This window comes from Schistocerca serialis, chromosome 1 (genome assembly GCF_023864345.2).
Source record: "Schistocerca serialis cubense isolate TAMUIC-IGC-003099 chromosome 1, iqSchSeri2.2, whole genome shotgun sequence".
Classification (NCBI taxonomy): domain Eukaryota; kingdom Metazoa; phylum Arthropoda; class Insecta; order Orthoptera; family Acrididae; genus Schistocerca; species Schistocerca serialis.
The window spans coordinates 292732894-292757492 of NC_064638.1; the positions used below are offsets into that span (position 1 = coordinate 292732894).

Genomic DNA, 24599 nt, shown 5'->3' on the forward strand with positions numbered 1-24599 from the left:
TGGGGCACACCCAAACTTACTTCTACATCTGACAATGAGTCTCCATCCGAGATAACATGCTGCATCCTATCTACCAAAAAGTCCTCAATCCAGTCACAAATTTCACTTGATACCACATATGATCATACTTTTGACGAAAAGTGCTGGTGCAGCACTGAGTCAAACGCTTTTCAGAAATCAAGAAATACATCTACCGACTGCCTCGATCCAAATCTTTCAGTCTGTCATGTGAAAAAATGGAATTCAGTTTCACATAATCGAGGTTTTCAAAGTCTATGCTGGATGGCATTGAGGAGATCATTCTATTCAAGATACCTCAATGTGTTTGAGGTGAGAATATGTTCTAAGATTCTACAATAAATCAATGTCAAGGATATTGGGTGGTAGTTACTATTAAAAACAGTCTTGATCACGATTTATTTAACAAGGTGACCGGTTTCGACCACTACTGTGGTCATCTTCAGACCATTGAGTAGGAACCTCTTTCTGTTGGAGAAAGAGGTTCCTACTCAATGGTCTGAAGATGACCACAGTAGTGGTCGAAACCGGTCACCTTGTTAAATAAATCGTGATCAAGACTGTTTCTAATAGTAACTATTTATAAGACATTGATCACTGCTGTTCCCGTAATGCGTTCAAAAGTAACATTGGGTGGTAGTTTCATGGATCATTTCTACTACTCTTCTTGTAGACAGGTGTGATCTGTGCCTTTTTTCAAGAACTGGGCTCAGTTTTTTGTTCGAGAGATCTGCAGTAGAGTTAGAAGAGATGCTAACTCAGCCACAAATTCAGTATAAAATCTGATAGGAATTCTATTGGGCCCTGGAGATTTGTTCAATTCTCAACACCACTGACAATAAAATACCGGGTGATCAAAAAGTCAGTATAAATTTGAAAACTTAATAAACCATGGAATAATGTAGATAGAGAGGTAAAAATTGACACACATGCTTGGAATGGCATGGAGTTTTATTAGAACACACAAAAAAAAAAAAAAAAAAAAAAAAGTTCAAAAAATGTCCTACAGATGGCGCTTCATCTGATCAGAATAGCAATAATTAGCATAACAAAGTAAGACAAAGCAAATATGATGTTCTTTACAGGAAAGGTCTGGGTACCTGGGAGGCCAAACATGACGAAAGTGGTGGCTGAGCACACGATCATCACCAAACAACGCGCACAAGAGATCTTTCACACATCTAGCAATATGGGATGGATCACCATCCATTTCCATTTCCATCCATTTCATAAATATTTCCAGTGGATTCAATTGAGCAATTCTTCTGGGTTCCCCTTTGTAAGTGAACGTTTGAAAACTGAGTTAAGCATTTCAGCTTTTGCTTTGCTACTCTCAGTTTCAGTTCCTGTTTCATTCACTAAGGACTGGACACTTTGGTGCTACTAACAGCCTTTACATATGACCAGAATTTCTTTAAGATCTGTGGAAGATCACTTGCCAATGTTCTGCTTCATTCCACATCTCTCTATCTATAGCATTACACTTTGTTTTACACTTATTATGCAGTAATCTTTGTTTCTTTAGAAGTTTCTGTACAGTGACTGGATGTTCCCCCCCCCCCCCCCCCCCCCCAATTATGAAATGTTCTACTGGGTGCATATCTCTCAAGTGCATGGTCAACTATTCTTTTAAACTTGGGCCAGAGTTCCTCTATATGCTGCTGGCCTGTGCTGAAAAGTTTCAAGTTCCTCACTGAGATATGACACTACTGATTTTTTATCTATATTACTAAAAATATATACCTTCCTGCTAGTTTTAGTTGTTCTTCATACTTTGGTAATCATAGTTGCCACAGCATCATGGTCACTGATACCAGTTTTGCTGTGGACATCTCAGTAGAAGTTTATTTGTTGCCACGAGATCCAGTATATTTCTGTCATGTGTGGGATTCCTAACTATCTGTTATCAGGAATTTCCAGGGAAGGCATTTACTAAAGTTTCATAGGATATCTTATCACATCCACTATTAACAAAACTGTAATTTTCCCAATTAATTAGTGGATGATTACAGTCTCCACTGATGAGTACAGTGTTACTGGGGAACTTAGAAGTGAACTGATGTTTTCTCTGAAGTTTTTGATTACATCAGGAGATGAGTCTGCTGGGCAACAGAAGGATCCAATTATCATTTTATGCCCATCACTGATACTGAGTTTTGCCCAAACAATCTCACTTGCAGCATCAATATCTACTTTGGTGGATTTGAGTTTCTTGTCTACTGTGACAAATACACCACCTCCACTTCCCATTTGCCTATCCTTTCAATGTACACTTAAATTTTCCCTTCAAAATCTCTGCTTTCATGTTTCAACCAGCTTTCTGTACCTAGTATTATGTGAGCTTCGATGCTTTTCCTGAGCACTTCAAACTATGGCACTTTGTTGCAAATGCTTCTGGGAGGCATTTCTTTTGATCTTACACTGATACTTTTGGATTTCCTACAACTATCATTATCTGGATTGGATGAAGAGTCACCTAATCTAAAAAACTCTTGTGTGCACCCCACATGCAGTCAGCTACCTGAGCAGCATCTCTGATGAGTAATGCACACCTGACCTTTTTAGGGGGACCTTACAGTTCTCAAACCTATGGCGCAAGTCCAGGAAGTCACAGCCTAGCTTTTCACAGACGTTTTGAAGTCTCTGGTTGAGTCTTTCCGCTCGATTCAGGACCAAAGGACCACTTAATGTAGGAAATTCTATTTCTTCACTAATTATATTACAAGGTTTCCCACCAGACATTGTTTCGCAAGGGGGCAAACCCTGTAATCTCACTCCATAATTTATTTATATTTTATTCAAAAGTTACAGTATGCTTAGCCCCTACAGTGTGATTTTTGCTACATAAAATTCTACACAGCTGATTGACCTCCTCCATTCCTATTTCACTCACAGCGCTCTGTGCAAAATTATTTCACATTTTGATGTGGTTAATTTTATACATACTACACATTGCATTGGAATCCTCATTTCTGAGAAATAGTTTTCGTGTAACTTTTCCACCAAGGTTTTTGTAATGGCTTTTTAATAGAGTAAAATTCTACAAATTTGCAAAAAGTATCAAGCACCACAAACATATGAGTAACCCCCCTATTGACGATGGTAATAAATCCACTACCATCAAATCTCTTGAATCATTTGGTTGTGCTTCGTGTATGAGATCTTTCAGGGGAAAAGTGCATGTTATGACCTGTGGGCATAATGTCTCAGATAGCCAATCTTTTTCTTACTCCTCTAGACATGTTCTCACAGAATACTGTTTATTGTAACTTGGCAATAACTTTTCTAGCCCCATAGTGACCATAATTGTTGTGTAAATAATCAGTTAACTTCGCTATATGATGCTAGGGTAAACTTCCACTCCTCCTTATTGAAAGACTTTCTTCTGAACAATACTCCCTTATAAATTGTATAATACTGATTACCTTTTCATGGTTCACTAACCTTTAATACTGCTTAAACACCCTTAGATTTTTCACTTCTATATATTTAAAAACCTTCCCTATTTCCTTCTTTATCCCTGTAATTGAAATAATCTGCTATTTGTTGCCATGTTGAACCTGTGATTCCTGCCAACTTTCCCAATATGCATTCTAGACAAAGCATTAGTTGTAATGTTCTTCTTTCCTTTTACATACTTAATTTCAATGTCAAAATGTTGGAAAAATAAGGCCCATCACATTAATGTTGTGTGTTTTAATATAGAAATGTCTAAAAAAATTCAAAGTTTTTTGATCTGTGAAAACTATTGTTTTGTAACCTAAAAAATATCCTTTAATTTTTTAAAACTATAAATAATTATCAAATGCTTCAAGCTCTGCAATAGAGAAGTATTTTTAATGTAGATGGAAGGTTGTGCTAGCAAATACCTGTACTATAGTCTTATTTTTATCCCATCATCTATATAGGCCAACATGGACTATTCTACATCTAAACCACAAAAACCAGAGTCAGTTGACATATATAATGGTAATGAAAACTCTGGATCGTGTAAAATTTTGCTGTTAAGTAATTCTTCCATTAATTTCCTGAAAAGCTCCCAGATACTGAAATTGATGATCTGTATAGTGAAGAAGAGTAAGAGGGACTGTTTGAATTTGTTTATAATGAAAATAATAATAATTTAGTTGGTTGGTTGGTTGATTTGGGAGAGGAGACCAAACAGTGAGGTCATTGGTCTCATCTGGTTAAGGGAGGAAGTTGGCTATACCCTTCCAAAGGAACCATCTTGCCATTTGCCTGAAGCAATTTAGGAAATCACCAAAAACCTAAATCAAGATGGCCACATGTGGGTTGGAACTGTCGTCCTCTCGAATGCGAGTCCAGTGTGCTAACCACTCCACTAATAATTTAGTAATTTCAATTCTTGTTGCAATATCTCCTCTTTATTAGACAGTGTTGTTCAGCATTTCAGTTCGTTACTAGCTTTTCCCCTTTCTGATTTAGACAGCTTGAAACCATCACTGAATCCTACCTGATAAAACATAGCACTGCGTATTATTGCTAATGCCTATATGCCATTCACCTGTTTGATAATTTATTGTGACAGACTTGAATTGCTGTTATGTATTTTCTTGGGAATGACTTATTTCTCAGTATGGATGGATCTCTAATTTTATTTGTCCTTGTGTGAATCTCCACTGAAGCAACTGTCAGTTCCCCAGACCATTTACATATCCATAGTCTCCATCAACCCTTCCATTTCTTTTGACTTACTGTTTTCCTGGTTTCTGGGATTTTAATTTCCCCTTCTACTTCTCCTTAACCATGAATTGTTATTTTTGCCCTAATCTTCCTGTTTCTATTCACTTATACTTCCCTTGTTGATGAATTTCCCACATTCCTTTCAGTTACCATTATATCTTTCTTGATAATTCTTTCAACTCTTCCTGCATAATTCAGGAAGTTATTGGAAATGCTCCCCAGAGCAGAAAGCAATACTTGTCTTACTTTGGATGGTAATCTATTTTCTAAACCCAATATTACAGATTCACTATTCAATTTATCATCCAAGTATTTTACTTTGTTAATCCAATACTGACAAAATCCTTTATGTTCCTCTCCTGGAATTATACTTTTCTCCTCATCAAAATCACTTGTGATTTCCTGTTGTCCCTCCTTGACCTATTTTTACTCAAAAACAATGTTCTGACCTACTCCCAGGTTTTACAAGAATCACCTGTTTCAGACACCACACTGCAGGCATCACCCGACAAATAACCACTTATAAATAAAATGTTTTCTTGCTCAGACCAAGTATTTGGTAAAATATTAAGTTTTCTTGTGAAATCAGTAAGATGTACACTACAACACTGTTCAGATTTGTTGCAATTATTACAACTAATAAAGGATGCTTCTGCTGAAAGAACATACTTTAGACAGGACACACTGATCTACAGTTACCTTAGTTTCAGTTTCAGAAATTTTGCTGTCATTCATATTGTAACAATTCTTAGCTACTTCAGAAATTTCCTCTATCTTTCCATTCATCATACCCTCACATACTCTTGTTTCATAAATAACTAGCTTATTGCTCATTAAAAATCTCAACTTCACATGTGCTGCAGGTCTTGAAAATTCTTAATAATCCTTTAAATAAATTGTTTTTAGATAAACTAATTGTACCTTTAGTGTTAGAAGTCCTGAAATTACTTCGTGACCACTTAAGTTTTGTGGACCTCAGTTTGAATAAGAAATTAATCATTTCACGTAACTACAGCATATGAATTACATACATTATGGAACAAAGAGCAAAATAATTATGCATTTAAGGAGTAGAATTGTAGCAAGTCACCCACACCATGCTACTTTTCAAAGTGTTGGAATAAGTAAAATTCAGTGAGTAACCATAACAGAGACTGAATAAATTATATAAAAATTCTCCAACTGGTACTACCTTCTGTATCAAATGCTGTGTCAAAAACTTCCTTATTCTTGGTTTGATGTACAAGAACTGTAGAGCTCTGCATACATCTGCATCTGTTCTTCCTTCACTCACAGGTAAAATGCATTGCTTAGGTACCTTTTTTGAAATTTCATCTTCATCATCAGATGATTCTTCCTCACCTGCATCTCTATGTTTCAGAATATTACTTCTAATAGTGAACATACCCTTCCTCAGCTCACATTCAATACACTCAGGAGCATCATCATACGAACTCTCCTTGTACTGTGTATAATGATCAAATGCACATATCACCTTTAAAATTTCATCAGCGGGCAAGAAATTCTTAAGGAGATCTCCATTATCTTCCAGAAAGAAAGGTAGACACATCTGGAAAAAAGGTATGAATTTAAAATATTTTCACTATTAATAACATGCAAATTCACTTTTTCTGGCAAAAAACATTTTTTTCTGTAAAGAAAATAATGTCTTTTTTTAAATATTTTCTTACACTTTTTAATATTGAGTTGTCAAAAAGTGTATGGTGTCATAAATTTGAATTATTTGTGCAGTTTGAATGACTTACAGAGTAAGCAATGGTGATGCAACTAGTTTCATATTTTTCAGGTATATATGAGGGGTGTTTGAAAAGATCGTACAAAGTCCGAGACATGGCACCACCAGTGCGTATCGAGGTCATGTTTAGTTAGTAGCATCTTTGGAAAGAATGCACACCAAGTTTCAGCCATATTGGTCTATTTCTTTGTGTTTGGCATTCGTGTGAATCAAGGAAGTCGAGTGATTGTCAAAAAATGGACGAAAAAGAATTTCATGTGGTGATTAAACATTACTTTATGAAAGACAAAAAGCCTCAGGAGACTAAAGAGAAGCTTGATAAACATTACGGTGACTCTGCACCTTCAATTAGAACAGCTTGTAAGTGGTTTCAAAATTTTTGGAGTGGTCATATGGGCACAAGTTATGCTGAACATTCTGGAAGCCCTGTAAAGGTTACGACTCCAGAAATCATTGATAAAATCCTTGATATGGTGATGGATGACTGAAGAGTTAAGGTGCGTGAGATTGCTAGTGCTGTGGGAATCTCGAATGAAAGGGTATATAATATTTTGCATAAACATTTGGACATGAGCAAGCTATACCCAAGATGGTTTCTGCAATTGCTTGATCAAAAATGGAATCGTGTGAAGTGTTGTAAGAATGGTTTGCAGCTGCTCAGGAAGAATCTGCAGGACTTTAAGAATCGTTTCATCACAGTGGATGAAACATGGATACATTACTATACTCCTGAGACCAAACAACAATCTAAACAATGGGTTACCAAGGGACAATCTGCACCAAAAAAGACCATTCCTTCGGCCGGAAAGGTTACAGCAACTGCCTTTTGGGATTTGCAAGGGATAATTCTCATCATCTATCTAGAAAAAGGGTAAAACTATTACAGGTGAATATTATTCATCATTATTGGAACGTTTGAAAATTAAGCTACAAGAAAACTGCCGGTGATTGGACTGCATAAAAGTCCTTTTCCATCATGAAAATGCACCAGCACACACTCCAGCAATTGTTGTCGCAAAATTAATGGAAACAGGATTCCAACTCATTTCACATCCCCCCCTATTCTCCAGACTTGGCTCGCTCGGACTACTATTTGTTTCCCAATTTGAAGAAATGGCTGGTGGGACAAAGATATTATTGAAACGATGAGGTGACTGCAGCAACTAACAGCTATTTTGAGAACTTGGACAATTCCTATTATTCGGAAGGGACCAACAAATTAGAACAGCATTGGATAAAGTGTATAAGTCTAAAAGGAGACTGTTGTTGTTGGTGTTCTGGTCTTCAGTCTTGAGACTGGTTTGATGCAGCTCCCCATGCTACTCTATCATGTGCAAGCTTCTTCATCTCCCAGTACCTACTGCAACTTACATCCTTCTGAATCTGCTTAGTGTATTCATCTCTTGGTCTCCCTCTACAATTTTTCCTCTCCACACTGCCCTCCAATACTAAATTGGTGATCCCTTGATGCCTCAGAACATGTCCTACCAACTGATCCCTTCTTCTAGTCAAGTTGTGCCACAAACTCCTCTTCTCCCCAATCCTATTCAACACCTCCTCATTAGTTATGCGATCTACCCATCTAATCTTCAGCATTCTTCGGTAGCACCACATTTCAAAAGCTTCATTTCCCTTCTTCTCTACACCATTTATCATCCAAGTTTGACTTCCATACATGGCTACACTCCATACAAATACATTCAGGAAAGACTTCCTGACACTTCAATCCATACACAATGTTAACATATTTCTCTTCTTCAGAAACGCTTTCCTTGCCATTGCCAGTCTACATTTTATATCCTCTCTACTTCAACCATCATCAGTTATTTTGCTTCCCAAATAATAAAACTCCTTTACTACTTTGAGTGTCTCATTTCCTAATCTAATTTCCTCAGCATCACCAGCCTTAAGTTGACTACATTCCATCATCCTCGTTTTGCTTTTGATGATGTTCATCTTATATCTTCCTTTTAAGACACTGTCCATTTCATTCAACTGCTCTTCCAGGTCCTTTGCTATCTCTGACAGAATTACAATGTCATCGGCAAACCTCAAAGTATTTATTTTTTGTCTATGGATTTTAATACCTATTCCGAATTTTTCTTTTGTTTCCTTCACTGCTTGCTCAATATACAGATTGAATAACATCGGGGAGAGGCTACCCTGTCTCACTCCCTTCCCAACCACTGCTTCCCTATCACCCCTTAACTCTTATAGCTGCCATCTGGTTTCAGTACAAATAGTAAACAGTCTTTTGCTCCCTGTATTTTACCCCTGCCACCTTCAGAATTTGAAAGAGAGTATTCCAGTCAACATTGTCAAAAGCTTTCTCTAGGTCTACAAATGCTAGGAACGTAGGTTTGCCTTTCCTTAATCTATCTTCTAAGATAAGTCATAGGGTCAGTATTGCCTCACATGTTCCAATATTTCTACGAGTCCAAACTGACCTTCTCCAAGGTCAACATGTACCAGTTTTCCCATTTGTCTGTAAAGAATTCGTGTTAATATTTTGCAGCTGTGACTTATTAAACTGATAGTTTGGTAATTTTCACATCTGTCAACATCTGCTTTGTTTGGGATTGGAATTATTATATTCTTTTTGAAGTCTGAGGTTATTTCGCCTGTCTCATACATCTTGCTCACCAGATGATAGAGTTTTGTCAGGACTGGCGCTTCCAAGGCTGTCAGTAGTTCTAATGGTATGTTGTCTACTCCCGGGGCCTTGTTTAGACTCAGGTCTTTCAGTGCTCTATCAAACTCTTCAAGCAGTATCATATCTCCCATTTCATCTGCATCTACAATCTCTTGCATTTCCATAATATTGTCCTCAAGTACAGCGCCCTTGTATAGACCCTCTACATACTCCTTCCACCTTTCTGCTTTCCCTTCTTTGCTTAGGACTGGTTTTCTATCTGAGCTCTTGATATTCATGCAGGTGGTTCTCTTTTTCTGAAGGTCTCTTTAACTTTCCTGTAGGCAATATTTATCTTACCCCAAGTGAGATAAGCCTCTACTTCCTTACATTTGTCCAATAGCCATCCCTACTTAGCCATTTTTTGCCTGCTTAATTTAATGCATTTTTATATTTTCTCCTTTCATCAATTAAATTCCATATTTCTTCTGTTACCCAAGGATTTCTACTAGCCCTCGTCTTTTTACCTACTTGATCCTCTGTTGCCTTCACTAAATCATCCCTCAAAGCTACCCATTCTTCTTCTACTGTATTTTTTCCCCCAATTCCTGTCAATTGTTCCCTTATGCTCTTCCTGAAACTCTGTACAACCTCTGGTTTAGTCAGTTCATCCAGGTCCCATCTCCATAAATTCCCATTTTTTTGCAATTTCTTTAATTTTAATCTACAGTTCATAACCAATAGATTGTGGTCAGAGTCCTCATCTGCCCCTGGAAATGTCTTATGGTTTAAAACCAGGTTCCTAAATCTCTGTCTTACCATTATATAATCCATCTGATACCTTCTAGTATCTCCAGGCTTCTTCCATGTATACAACCGTCTTTCATGATTCTTGAACCAAATGTTAGTTATGATTAAGTTATGCTCTGTGCAAAATTCTACCAGGCGGCTTCCTCTTTCGTTTCTTACCCCCAATCCATATACACCTACTATGTTTCCTTTTCTCTCTTTTCCTACTATTGAATTCCAGTCACTCATGACTATTAAATTTCCGTCTCCCTTCACTATCTGAATAATTTGTTTTATCTCATCATACATTTCATCAATTTCTTCATCATCTGCAGAGCTAGTTGGCATATAAAGGAGACTATGTCAAAAAATAAAAAAGGTTTACCTCAAACACACAAGTAGTTTTTATTTTTGCACAGACTTTTCAAAGGCCCTCGTATAATAGGTAGACCATATATATTTTCAATCAAGTAATAAAATAATAAAGGGAAACATTCCACGTGGGAAAAATATATCTAAAAACAAAGATGATGTGACTTACCAAATGAAAGTGCTGGCAGGTCGATAGACACACAAACAAACACAAACATACACACAAAATTCATGCTTTCGCAACAAACTGTTGCCTCATCAGGAAAGAGGGAAGGAGAGGGAAAGACAAAAGGATGTGGGTTTTAAGGGAGAGGGTAAGGAGTAATTCCAATCTTGGGAGTGGAAAGACTTACCTTAGGGGGAAAAAAGGACTGGTATACACTCGCACACACACACATATCCATCCACACATATACAGACACAAGCAGACATATTTAAAGACAAAGAGTTTGGGCAGAGATGTCAGTCGAGTCGGAAGTGCAGAGGCAAAGATGTTGTTGAATGACAGGTGAGGTATGAGTGGCGGCAACTTGAAATTAGCGGAGATTGAGGCCTGGTGGGTAACAGGAAGAGAGGATATATTGAAGAGCAAGTTCCCATCTCCGGAGTTCGGATAGGCTGGTGTTAGTGGGAAGTATCCAGATAACCCGGACGGTGTAACACTGTGCCAAGATGTGCTGGCCGTGCACCAAGGCACGTTTAGCCACAGGGTGATCCTCATTACCAACAAACACTGTCTGCCTGTGTCCATTCATGCGAATTGACAGTTTGTTGCTGGTCATTCCTACATAGAATGCATCACAGTGTAGGCAGGTCAGTTGGTAAATCACGTGGGTGCTTTCACACGTGGCTCTGCCTTTGATCATGTACACCTTCCGGGTTACAGGACTGGAGTAGGTGGTGGTGGGAGAGTGCATGGGACAGGTTTTACACCGGGGGCAGTTACAAGGATAGGAGCCAGAGGGTAGGGAAGGTGGTTTGGGGATTTCATAGGGATGAACTAACAGGTTACGAAGGTTAGGTGGACGGCGGAAAGACACTCTTGGTGGAGTGGGGAGGATTTCATGAAGGATGGATCTCATTTCAGGGCAGGATTTGAGGAAGTCGTATCCCTGCTGGAGAGCCACATTCAGAGTCTGGTCCAGTCCCGGAAAATATCCTGTCACAAGTGGGGCACTTTTGTGGTTCTTCTGTGGGAGGTTCTGGGTTTGAGGGTATGAGGAAGTGGCTCTGGTTATTTGCTTCTGTACCAGGTCGGGAGGGTAGTTACGGGATGTGAAAGCTGTTGTCAGGTTGTTGGTGTAATGGTTCAGGGATTCCGGACTGGAGCAGATTCGTTTGCCATGAAGACCTAGGCTGTAGGGAAGGGACCGTTTGATGTGGAATGGGTGGCAGCTGTCATAATGGAGGTACTGTTGCTTGTTGGTGGGTTTGATGTGGACGGACGTGTGAAGCTGGCCATTGGACAAATGGAAGTCAATGTCAAGGAAAGTGGCGTGGGATTTGGAGTAGGACCAGGTGAATCTGATGGAACCAAAGGAGTTGAGGTTGGAGAGGAAATTCTGGAGTTCTTCTTCACTGTGAGTCCAGATCATGAAGACCAAACTTTGGGTTGGCAGGCCTGGGTAACCAAGAAGGCTTCCTCTAGGCGACCCATGAATAGGTTGGCGTATGAGGGGGCCATCCTGGTGCCCATGGCTGTTCCCTTTAATTGTTGGTATGTCTGGCCTTCAAAAGTGAAGAAGTTGTGGGTCAGGATGAAGCTGGCTAAGGTAATGAGGAAAGAGGTTTTAGGTAGGGTGGCAGGTGATCGGCGTGAAAGGAAATGCTCCATCGCAGCGAGGCCCTGGACGTGCGGAATATTTGTGTATAAGGAAGTGGCATCAATGGTTACAAGGATGGTTTCCGGGGGTAACAGATTGGGTAAGGATTCCAGGCGTTCGAGAAAGTGGTAGGTGTCTTTGATGAAGGATGGGAGACTGCATGTAATGGGTTGAAGGTGTTGATCTACGTAGGCAGAGATACGTTCTGTGGGGGCTTGGTAACCAGCTACAATGGGGCGGCCGGGATGATTGGGTTTGTGAATTTTAGGAAGAAGGTAGAAGGTAGGGGTGCGGGGTGTCGGTGGGGTCAGGAGGTTGATGGAGTCAGGTGAAAGGTTTTGCAGGGGGCCTAAGGTTCTGAGGATTCCTTGAAGATCCGCCTGGACATCGGGAATGGGATTACCTTGGCAAACTTTGTATGTGGTGTTGTCTGAAAGCTGACGTAGTCCCTCAGCCACATACTCCCGATGATCAAGTACCACGGTCGTGGAACACTTGTCCGCCGGAAGAATGACGATGGATCGGTCAGCCTTCAGATCACGGATAGCCTGGGCTTCAGCAGTGGTGATGTTGGGAGTAGGATTAAGGTGTTTTAAGAAGGATTGAGATGCAAGGCTGGAAGTCAGAAATTCCTGGAATGTTTGGAGAGGGTGATTTTGAGGAAGAGGAGGTGGGTCCCGCTGCGACAGAGGACGGAACTGTTCCAGGCAGGGTTCAGTTTGGATAGTGTCCTGGGGAGTTGGATCATTAGGAGTAGGATTAGGATCATTTTTCTTCATGGCAAAGTAATATTTCCAGCAGAGAGTACGAGAGTAGGACAGTAAATCTTTGACGAGGGCTGTTTGGTTGAATCTGGGAGTGGGGCTGAAGGTGAGGCCTTTGGATAGGACAGAGGTTTCGGATTGGGAGAGAGGTTTGAAGTAATAAAATAAATTATACAGTAAACATCACTTTATTTCAGGCCTGGAAATTTAACATAGAGATGACTGACCTATTTAGGCATGTCTTGACATCAACATACTTTGATGGTGGCTTCTATGGACAGATGGAGGAAGTAGCCATGGGAAGTCCATTTTCATCACATGTCACCGACATGTATATGGAGCATTCTGAGGAGTGAGGAGGAAGTCCAATGGAACCCTACCTGTTTCTTCCCATAAGTAGACATATGACCCCATGGAAAACATAAGCTGAATTACTTCTTCATATAACTCTGTTCCTTACATTAGAACATTAGTTTTACCATGGAAAGCAGATGGAATGTTCCTCTGTTCTGGTGAAAAGATGAGTGGATGGCACATTGGGCCACAGCATGTACTGAAAGAGGATGCACTCAGACCTATACCTACAGGTAGACAGCTGCCACACCCGGCACAGAGGAATCGGTACACAGGGCTCACAGCTTCTCTGATAATAAAAGTCTCTACCAAGAACTCAAGAACAGTGTCCCAGAAGAATTGCTACCGAGAGTGGTAAATTCAGAGAGCCCACATCCTATACCCATTATACAAAAGGTGAAAACAGAAGAGGAAACTCAGCCATTGAATTTATTGCTCTTTTTAGTACAGTATCTGGAAAGATGAGAAAAATTCTCCACAAACATCAAGTGAAGACAATACTCCATTCGAAACATGAGCACTGCTTGGTATGACTATGAAATCCATAGTCTATCAGGTACCCTGCCAATGTGACAAGGCGTATAGATGTCAGATGGTGTGTACTGTCAAAAATCATAACTGAGAACACCAACAGCACAAAGATTGCAGCAGCCTAATCCGTCAGTAGTCACGGAACATTGCCTATCGGAATTACATGGGATGGATTATGATCATACCAATGTTCTGACACAGTCATCTAACTTCTGGAACTGTGTCATTAAAGAATCTATCACAATAGGAGCAAGGAAAACACTGATCAATCCTTTCCGTACAAGTTCTGATTTATCTTATTTTATTGTGGTGATTGTTTTTCCCTATACAGGTCAGTGTCAACAAAATGTTTCGCATTCGGAGGTGAAAGTTGGTGATTGGAATTTTGTGAGAAGATTCCATTGCAACAAAAAACCCCTTTCTTTTAATGATGTCCAGCCCAAATCCTGTATCATTTCAGTGACACTCTCTTCCATATTTCGCGATAAAACAAAACATGCTGCCCTTCTTTGAACTTTTTCGATGTACTCCATCGATCCTATCTGGTAAGGATCCCACACCGCACAGCAGTATTCTAAAAGAGGACGGACAAGTGTAGTGTAGACAGTCCCCTTAGTAGATCTGTTACATTTTCTAAGTGTCCTGCCAATAAAATGCAGTCTTTAGTTAGCCTTCACCACAACATTTTCTGTGTGTTCCTTCCAATTTAAGTTGTTCGTAATTGTAATTCCTACGTATTTAGTTGAATTTACAGCCTTTAGATTTGACTGATTTATCATGTAACTGAAATTTAATGGATTCCTTTTAGGACTCATGTGGATTATCTCACACTTTTTGTTATTTAGGGTCAACTGTCATTTTTTGCACAATTCAGATATATTTTCTAAATCGTTTTGCAATTCCATAAAACTTACGTTTTCCTAAGAGAGTAACATGAATTATGCAGTAAAACACCTTATAAATACCACAAAAATTGCAGTTGGGGATATTTTATTATTTAAGGCTTGTAAAATTTGGTGTGTTGTAAAATGTAAACTTTCACGGTCAGAAATGTCACAATTAAAAAAATGTTCTGAGGCATTATGCTGCGATCCTGCATTGCTATCCATAAAAAAAATAATCCAAGTTCAGAAGTTGCTTCCTGCTGACCTGCCAACAAGACATTCACTCTGGAATTTCTTGCTCTCATGGAAGTGGACAATGAATAGCTATGGACAGACAAAGCCCAGCTCCATTTTCAAAGACATGTCAATATTCAGAATTGTGGAATATGGGCAACAGAAACTGTAGGATATCAGATGGTAACACTTCATTTTGCAGAGGTGACTGTGTGGCGCAGTTTGACAGCATTTTTTATCATAGTACCATACTTTCTTGAGGAGATCCAAACTGTAGTACATTTCCCCATACAACACAATGGCCCAGAACACCGTCAAAACTTCCCGGACTGTGCTCCCATTGTGGAACCACTCACAACCAATACCACATCCCCACCTCACCTAGACAAAAGTACAAATAATTCATTATTTCAGAAATACAAACTCATACCTTATGTGCAAACATTATATGTACTCATGGCAACAAAAAGCCCACTACGTGACCACTATACCTAAATATCCACATGTACCTTGTTGCTGTGCTGTTGTTGTTGTTGCTGTTGTTGTTGTTGTTGTTGTTCTTGTTGTGGTCTTCAGTCCAGAGACTGGATTGATGCACCTCTCCATACTACTCCATCCCGTGCAAGCGTCTTCATCTCTGAATAACTATGGAAACCTACATCCTTCTGAATCTGCTTAGTGTATTCATCTCGTGATCTCCCGCTACTATTTTTACCCTCCGAGCTTCCCTCCAATACTAAGTTGGTGATCCCCTTAATGCCTCAGAATGTGTTCTACTGACTGATCCCTTCTTCTACTCAAATTGTGCCCAAATTGCTCTTCTGCCCAATTCTATTCAGTACCTCCTCATTAGTTACATGATCTACCCATCTAATCTTCAGCATTCTTCGGTAGCGCCACATTTCAGAATCTTCTATTCCCTTCTTGTCTACACTGTTTATCATCCAAGTTTGACTTCCATACATGGCTACACTCCATACAAATACATTCAGGAAAGACTTCCTGACACTTCAATCCATTCTCGATGTTAACAAATTTCTCTTCTTCAGAAACACTTTCCTTGCCATAGCCAGTCTACATTTTATATCTTCTCTACTTTGAACACCATCAGTTATTTTGCTCCCTAAACAGCAAAACTCATTTACTACTTTAAGTGTCTCATTTCCTAATCTAATTCCCTCAGCATCACCTGCCTTAATTTGACTACATTCCATTATCCTTCTTTTGCTTTTGTTCATGTCCATCTTATATTCTCCCTTCAAGACACTGTCCATTCTGTTCAGCTACTCTTTCAGGTCCTTTGCTGTCTCTGACAGCATTACAATGTCATTGGCAAACCTCAAACTTTTTATTTTTTCTCTATGGATTTTCATTCCTTCTACAATTTTTTGTTTCCTTCACTGCATGCTCTATAAACAGATTGAGTAACATTGGGGATAGGCTACAACCCTGTCTCACTCCCTTCACAACCACTGCTTCCCTTTACATCCTGTCTCTTATAACTGCAATCTGGTTTCTGTACAAGTTGTAAACAGTCTTTTACTCCCTGTATTTTATACCTACCACCTTCAGAATTTGAAGGAGTGTATTCCAGTCAACATTGTCAAAAGCTCTTTCTAAGTCTGCAAATGCTAGAAATGTAGGTTTGCCTTTCCTTAACCTATCTTATAAGTCGTACGGTCAGTATTGCCTCACATGTTCCAACATTTCTACGGAGTCCAAACTGATCTTCTCCAAGGTCAGCATGTACCAGTTTTCCCATTTGTGTGTAAAGAATTCGTGTTACTATTTTGCAACCATGACTTATTAAACTCATTATTCGGTAATTTTCACATCTGTCAACACCTGCTTTCTTTGGGATTGGAATTATTATATTATTCTTGAAGTCTGAAGGTATTTCGTCTGTCTCATACACCTTGCTCACCAAATGGAAGAGCTTTGTCATGGCTGGCTCTTCCGAGGCTGTCAGTAGATCTAATGGAATTTTGTCTACTCCTGAGGCCTTGTTTCATCTTAGGTATTTCAGTGCTCTGTCAATTTCTTCTGGCAGTATCATATCTCCCGTTTCATCTTCACCTATATTCTCTTTCATTTCCATAATATTGCAATCAAGTACATTGCCCTTTTACAGGCCCTCTACATACTCCTTCCACTTTTCTGCCTTCCCTCCTTTGCTTAGGACTGGTTTTCCATCTGAGCTCTTGATATTCATACAGGTGGTTCTCTTTTCTATGAAGGTCTCTTTAACTTTCCTGTCAGTAGTATCTATCTTATCCCTAGTGATATATGCTTCTACATCCTCACATTTCTCCTCTAGGCATCCCTGTTTAACCATTTTGCGCTTCCCGTCAATCTCATTTTTGAGACGTTTGTATTGTTTTCGCCTGCTTCATTTACGACATTTTTTTATTTTCTTCTTTCATCAATTAAATACAGAATCTCTTCTGTTACCCAAGGATTTCTACTAGCCCTCATCTTTTTACCAACCTGATCCTCTGCTGCCTTCATTATTTCATCTCTCAAAGCTGCCCATTCTTCATTTACTGTATTTCTTTCCCCCATTCTTGTCAACCATTCTCTCCATGCTCTCTCCGAATCTCTCCACAGCCTCATGTTCTTTCAGTTGATCCAGGACCCATCTCCTTAAATTCCTACCTTTTTGCAGTTTTTTTAGTTTTAACTTACAGTTCATAACCAATAGATTGTGGTCAGAGTCCTCATCTGCCCCTGGAAATGTCTTATGATTTAAAACCTGGTTCCTAAATCTCTGTCTTACCATTATATAATCTATCTGAAACCTTCCAGTGTCTCCAGGTATCTTCCACATATACAACCTTCTTTCATGATTCTTGAACCAAGTGTTAGTTATGATTAAGCTACACTCTGTGCAAAATTCTACCAGGTGGCTTCCTCTTTTATTGCTTACCCCCAGTCCATATTTACCTAGTACTTTTCCTTCTCTTTCTTTTCCTACAATCAAATTCCAGTCCCCCATGATTATTAAATTTTTGTCTCCCTTAACTATTTGAATAATTTCTTTTATTGCATCACAGATTTGATCAATCTCTTCATCATCTGCAGAGCTAGTTGGTATATAAACTTGTATTACTGTGGTAGGTGTGGGCTTCGTGTCTATCTTGGCTACAAAAATGCATTCACTATGCTGTTCATAGAAGCTTATCCACATTCCTATCTTTTATTCATTATTAAGCCTAATCCTGCATTACCGTTATCTGATTTTGTATTTATAACCCTGTATTCACCTGACCAGAAGTCTTGTTCCTCCTGCCACTAAACTTCACTAATTCTCACTGTATCTAACGTTAAATATCCATTTCCCTTTTTAAATTTTCTAGTCTACCTGACCTATTAAGAGATCTGACACTCCACACTCCAATCCGTTGTACGCCAGTTTCGTTTCTCCCGATAATGACATCATCCTGAGTAGTACCAGCTTGGAGATCCGAATTGGGGACTATTTTACCTCCTGAATATTTTATCCACAAGGATACCATCATTATTTAATCATACAGTAAAGCTGCATGCCCTCAGGAAAAATTACACTTTCAGCCATTCGCAGTACCAGCACAACAAGGCTGTTTTGGTTAATGGATCAGTCACTCATCCAGACTGTTGCCCCTGCAATTACTGTAAAGGCTGCTGCCCCTGTTCAGGAACCACACATTTGTCTTGCCTCTCAACAAATACCTCTCCATTGTGATTGAACCCGTGGTACAGCTATCTGTATCACCGAGGCACGCAGGCCTCCCCACCAATGGCAAGGTCCATGGTTCATGGTAGGGGTGGGGGAGGGGGTGGGGGGGGGGGAGGAGATGGACATGTATCTTTTACTTATTAATTACATTCTGCTATTCTCAAGCCCCTCCACAAGCCATAAATTTACTTCCACTTTCTCTCTTCCTATCACTCTTCCTCCACACCACACTACTGTCTAATATGGTTTAGTATTATGTAACATTATAATATTGCGATTGTATAAGATGTAATCTATGTCAGAATATCGAAATAGATGACAAAGGGATAGGTAAACATTTAAAATCCCTCAAAAGAGGAAAGGCCGCTGGACCTAATGGGATACCAGTTCGGTTTCAAACAGAGTATGCAAATGAAATTGCCCCCCTTCTTGCAGCAGTGTACCGTAGGTCTCTAGAAGAGCGTAGCGTTCCAAAGGATTGGAAAAGGGCACAGGTTTTCAAGAAGGGACGTCAAACAGATGTGCAGAACTATAGACCTATATCTCTATAGTCGATCAATTGTAGAATTTTGGAACACATATTATGTTCGAGTATAATGACTTTTCTGGAGACTAGAAATCTACTCTGTAGGAATCAGCATGGGTTTCAAAAAAGACGATCGTGTGAAACCCAGCTCACACAATTCGTCCACAAGACTCAGAGGGCCATAGACATGGGTTCCCTGGTAGATGCCATGTTTCTTGACTTCCGCAAGGCGTTCCATACAGTTTCCCACATTCGTTTAATGAACAAAGTAAGAACATATGGACTATCAGACCAATTGTGTGATTGGATTGAAGGGTACCTAGATAGCAGAATGCAACTTGTCATTCTCAATGGAGAGAAGTCTTCCGAAGTAAGAGTGATTTCAGGTGTGCCGCAGGGGAGTGTTGTAGGACCGTTGCTATTCACAATATACATAAATGACCTTGTGGATAACATCGGAAGTTCACTGAGGCTTTTTGCGGATGATGCTGTAGTATATCGAGAGGTTGTAACAGTGGAAAATTGTACTGAAATGCAGGGGCATCTGCAACGAATTGACGCATGGTGCAGGGAATGGCAATTGAATCTCAATGTAGACAAGTGTAATGTGCTGCGAATACATAGAAAGAAACATCCTTTATCATTTAGCTACAATATAGCAGGTCAGCAACTGGAAGCAGTTAATTCCATAAATTATCTGGGAGTAGGCATTAGGAGTGATTTAAAATGGAGTGATGGTATAAAGTTGATCGTCGGTAAAGCAGATGCCAGACTGAGATTCATTGGAAGAATCCTAAGGAAATGCAATCCGAAAACAAAGGAAGTAGGTTACAGTACACTTGTTCACCCACTGCTTGAATATTGCTCACCAGTGTGGGATCCGTACCAGATAGGGTTGATAGAAGAGATAGAGAAGATCCAATGGAGAGCAGCGCGCTTCGTTACGGAATCATTTAGTAATCGCGAAAGCATTATGAAGATGATAGATAAACTCCAGTAGAAGACTGCAGGAGAGACACTCAGTAGCTCGGTACGGGCTTTTGTTTAAGTTTCGAGAACATACCTTCACCGAGGAGTGAAAAATGGTTCAAATGGCTCTGAGCACTATGGGACTTAACTTCTGACGTCATCAGTTCCCTAGAACATAGAACTACTTAAACCTAACTAACCTAAGGACATCCCACACATCCATGCCCGAGGCAGGATTTGAACCTGCAACCGTAGCAGTCGCGCAGTTCCAGACTGTAGCACCTAGAACAGCTCGGCCACCCCCATGGCCACCGAGGAGTCAAGCAGTATATTGCTCCCTTCTACATATATCTTGCGAAGAGACCATGAGGATAAAATCAGAGAGATTAGAGCCCACACACAAGGGAGAATCGATAGAGGTACTCAAAGTACCCTCCACCACACACCGTCAAGTGGCTTGCAGAGTATGGATGTAGATGTAGATGAACATTGCCATTGTAACAATATCAAAATGAATAAAGGGCATTTAATATCCAAGTGAAATGTGCACTGAAGTGCATGAAAAATAAATAAATGCAATAAAAATAATCTGTACAAATGTAAAGGATGTACAGCAAACCCTAGAACAGCCCGATGTCTGATGGAGGAGTGGGAAAAAAAAAAACCGAGGAGATGAGTCCTGCGGGTCCTGTTACCTGTAAAGTTATTGGTCAACGCTATGAGTCTTTTGCGCACCAACTTCATTCCAACCCTTCAACAATGTAGATGTGTGGGTAGGATAACTTTTATGAAAGGTGGCGCTCCTCCGGACATTGCACAGCCGGTTAGGCAGTTACTGCAGAGGCATTTCGGAAATGCTACAATTATCAGCCCGTCATTTCCCTACAGCCTGACCGTCTGGATCACCTGATCTTAATCAGTGTGACTTCTGGCTGTGGAATTATCTGAAAGACGTTCTGTTCAGTTTCCAACCACCAACGTAGCTGAATTGAAGGCACGCATTGCACGACGTATTCTGGACGTGACACCCGAGACACTCCGATCTGTTGTGGAACACACTGTTTCGCGATTTCAACTTGTGGCCAAAAACTCTGCATAGTATACTGAACATGTCTTGCGACAGTTGGAAACCGATGCCATTAGGCCTTTTATGCGGTTTTTGGCCCCAAGACAATTAAAAACCCATGTTATTTTGCTTTTTATGCGTTTTTGCCCACAGGGCAATTGAAACCAGGTTTTTTCCCATCCAGTGTGGTACGACCTTGCCGTGGTGGATAGACTTATTTCCAACCGTTGACTGCCAAACAGCAATCATGTACTCTGAACAGTTCGTATGGTGTAATGCGCAACTCAAACCGTAGCCGCCGTATTTCCATTCATGTGCCATCTGTAGCCGACCACATTTACGTTAAGACGCCTTGGTCTATGACATTTAGCCATGCGTCAATAATGAGCTGTTCAAATTTGATGTCATTCTGAGCAGTGGTACTCTTTCCGTAACGTTTTGAAACCAAAACTTTAGTTTTACAGCATAATATAATAAACTACCTTGTTTTCAAGTTGTAGATATAAGACCAGTACAACAAATATAAATAAAATAAATAAAAAATAAAACAGAAATAAAATTCCAAATAAATATAATGCGCATTACACGTAACTTTCATATGCAATGCGACAGTGTTCTGCCTTTTTTCCGAGCACACGAACATTAACACAACTTTCCAGCCACGAATACAAATCAATACTGCAAGATTTTGATTGTTGACACCAATTTGAACTATTGACAAAAGCTTTCAGTTGGTAGGTACCAATCACACAGTTATGTCACAAAGTAGAGTTTTAAACTAAATGATGCGTAGGATCTTACATCTAGAATGTCAGTCTTTACTGTATTCACAGGAAGAATAAGACACACTTTGGAAGACCACCTCCCAGAATCTCAATTCGGGTTCAGGGAAAAAAGATCCACTATCATAGCAGTGGAGCTGCTTTTTAAAAAACATATGGGAAACCATCAATAAGAAGCAAAAATATTATGCTGTATTCATAGACTTCACAAAGGCCTTCGACCTCCTAGATCGATCATTAGTAAAAAGGATGCTCGACGAAACCCTGAGAAGAGACAGCGTCTGGACGAGGATCATAAACTCCATAAATGAATGGAACGAGATAAGGATCTCGGACAACCTCGACCTGTCTGAACGAATAAGGCAAACAAACGGAGTACTCCAAGGAGACCCACTAAGCCCGCTCCTGTTCATTCTGACAGCAAAGGACATTATGGAAATCGCTCAAGACGAAGATGTCGAAGCATATGCCTACGCGGACGACATTGTGATAGGCTCAAAAAACTTAAAGAAACAACATGAGACTATAGAAGACGTGGAAAAATGGTGCACAAAACACAAGTTCGTAATCAACACCGACAAGACGGAAATGATGGTATTCAGACCAGGCGGGCAAATCCCAAAAACGGCAAGAATTGCACTACAAGGAAAGCAAATATCTATCACAAAAGATTACAAATATCTAGGGATAACACTCCAGCCGTCTGCAAAGTGCTTCACTAAACACACAACAGAGAAAGCGGACACAAGCCATCAGAGCGATAAACTAAATAAGTTCCGTCAGAACAATCTAGACACAGCTAAGGCACTCTTCAAATTAAAAATAATATCGATACTGGCTTATGGGATAGAAATCATATGGATACACCTAAATGAAAAGAACTTAGAAACATTGGAAAGAGTAAAAGCAACCTATATCAAAAGAGCATTAGGGGTAGCAAAAACCACAAGATCAAGATTAGTCTACCTTCTCGCACGAGAATCTTTCCTCATAGAGGATCTAAGGACAAGGTCCTTACTTCCCAACACATCAGCATCGGAGAACCTACAAAGATCACTACTCAAGAAAAGAGAGGAAGTACCAACGGAATTCTACGGATCCGTGGCCATGATCGACCGCACTTGGGGAGCAGCAAATTTTTAGATGAGACACGTACTTACAAGACTCGCAGTACACGGATTCCATCATGAAATCTGTGCAAATACAACATACTACGAACCGTCAAGCCTTTGCAAGTGTACACTATGTGGACAGTCTTGTAAGAGATACCATATAGAAATATTCAACAAGAGGACCAGATCAATTAGAGGCAATGCAATAAATGGTTCAAAATGCAGGCACTCAATACTACCTTGTAATTCACTCTCAAATGATTGCAATCTAATGAATAACTATAATGGCTATTTTGCTGCAATAAATCGTTTATTTTAAATATTTATCGAAAAGAAAACTAATCGAGTACCGGAGAAAAGGACTACAGCTGCAGTATGAACTACAACGAAATTAAAAGTAAAGAAATCGTAGCTACGTACTATCAAAAAATACATTATAGCCATATGTCTCAAGTGGAGAGGCGATACACTAATACAGTACTAATCTACCAATAAACCCCGATACTCTAAAGAATGAACTACCATGCAAAGAACAGATTCAAGTACCTGATTACTTTACAAATGATTTAGCGAGTTAAGTATTTGACGTCAAGCATGTAAACGAGAAAAGGTTTAAAAAAGATTTGAAATAAGGCTTCAAGTTTGTTGGAAGTCGCTAAGTAGTTTCATTACGAAACAAGTTTTTCACGCAACTAAGTATTTATGAAGTCATATCTGATGAACTAATGAGTCGTGCAATGATGTATTTTGCAGGTACATTGAGTGATATGCGTACATATTGTCTACAAAGTGAGTTGCGAATAGCATTAGTAGTAGAGAGGTAATAAATTTATACGTCTTTCTTGATACTGAAATTTTACTGATGAAAAACGAAAATATAGTACGCTACAATCTTTTCCTTTCGTCTTCTTGTGGAGGATGTCGTTGAGAAAGGTTTAAAATTATGTGATAAGTTTGTTGCTCTCATTGTCGAACAATAGATGAATAAAGTCCGGGTGTTTGTGCGCCGTTAGTTGCACTGCCTCAAGAGAAACACGAAGTTTCTAATTGTAACGCTTGCCTTATTATTAAAAACCAAATTTTTGCTGCCCCTGGAAGACGTTACCCGCATGCTGCGCTGTTGCCGTATTTCGCGACAATGCAGTTTCATTCACAGAGCAACCGACACACTCATTCAGATTTCTATGTTAATTTCTTGTAGCAGTATAGCGGGTGAACGTGTATCTGTAAACGTTTTAGTGTGATTTCCAAATGAATATCAGATGACGGCAATGACAATGAAGTTCCTCACAAGCAACTTTAAGTAAATTGCATGCCTATGGAGTATCGTCTTAGTTGTGCACTAGGTTCGCCATTTCCTGCACAAAGCTCACAGTATATAGAAATCGAAGGAAAATCACCGAGTAAAACAGAAGCGTTTGCAAGAAAGTGTTGTAAGCCTTCTGTTGTTACTGATCTGTTTGCAGATGTGCTGTGATTTGTTGTTGTTGTTGTGGTCTTCAGTCCTGAGACTGGTTTGATGCAGCTCTCCATGCTAGTCTATCCTGTCCAAGCTTCTTCATCTCCCA

General features: G+C 39.6%; 1 protein-coding gene across 1 annotated transcript in view; it reads right to left on the reverse strand.

Annotated features, from left to right (window-relative positions):
* Nucleotides 1-24599, reverse strand: part of LOC126467802 (uncharacterized) — a 90272-nt gene that overhangs the window by 47755 nt on the left and 17918 nt on the right. Inside the window, exon 2 of the mRNA XM_050096498.1 lies at nucleotides 5915-6292. Coding sequence (XP_049952455.1) covers nucleotides 5915-6292 — 378 coding nt within the window. The remainder of the gene's footprint in view (nucleotides 1-5914; nucleotides 6293-24599) is intronic.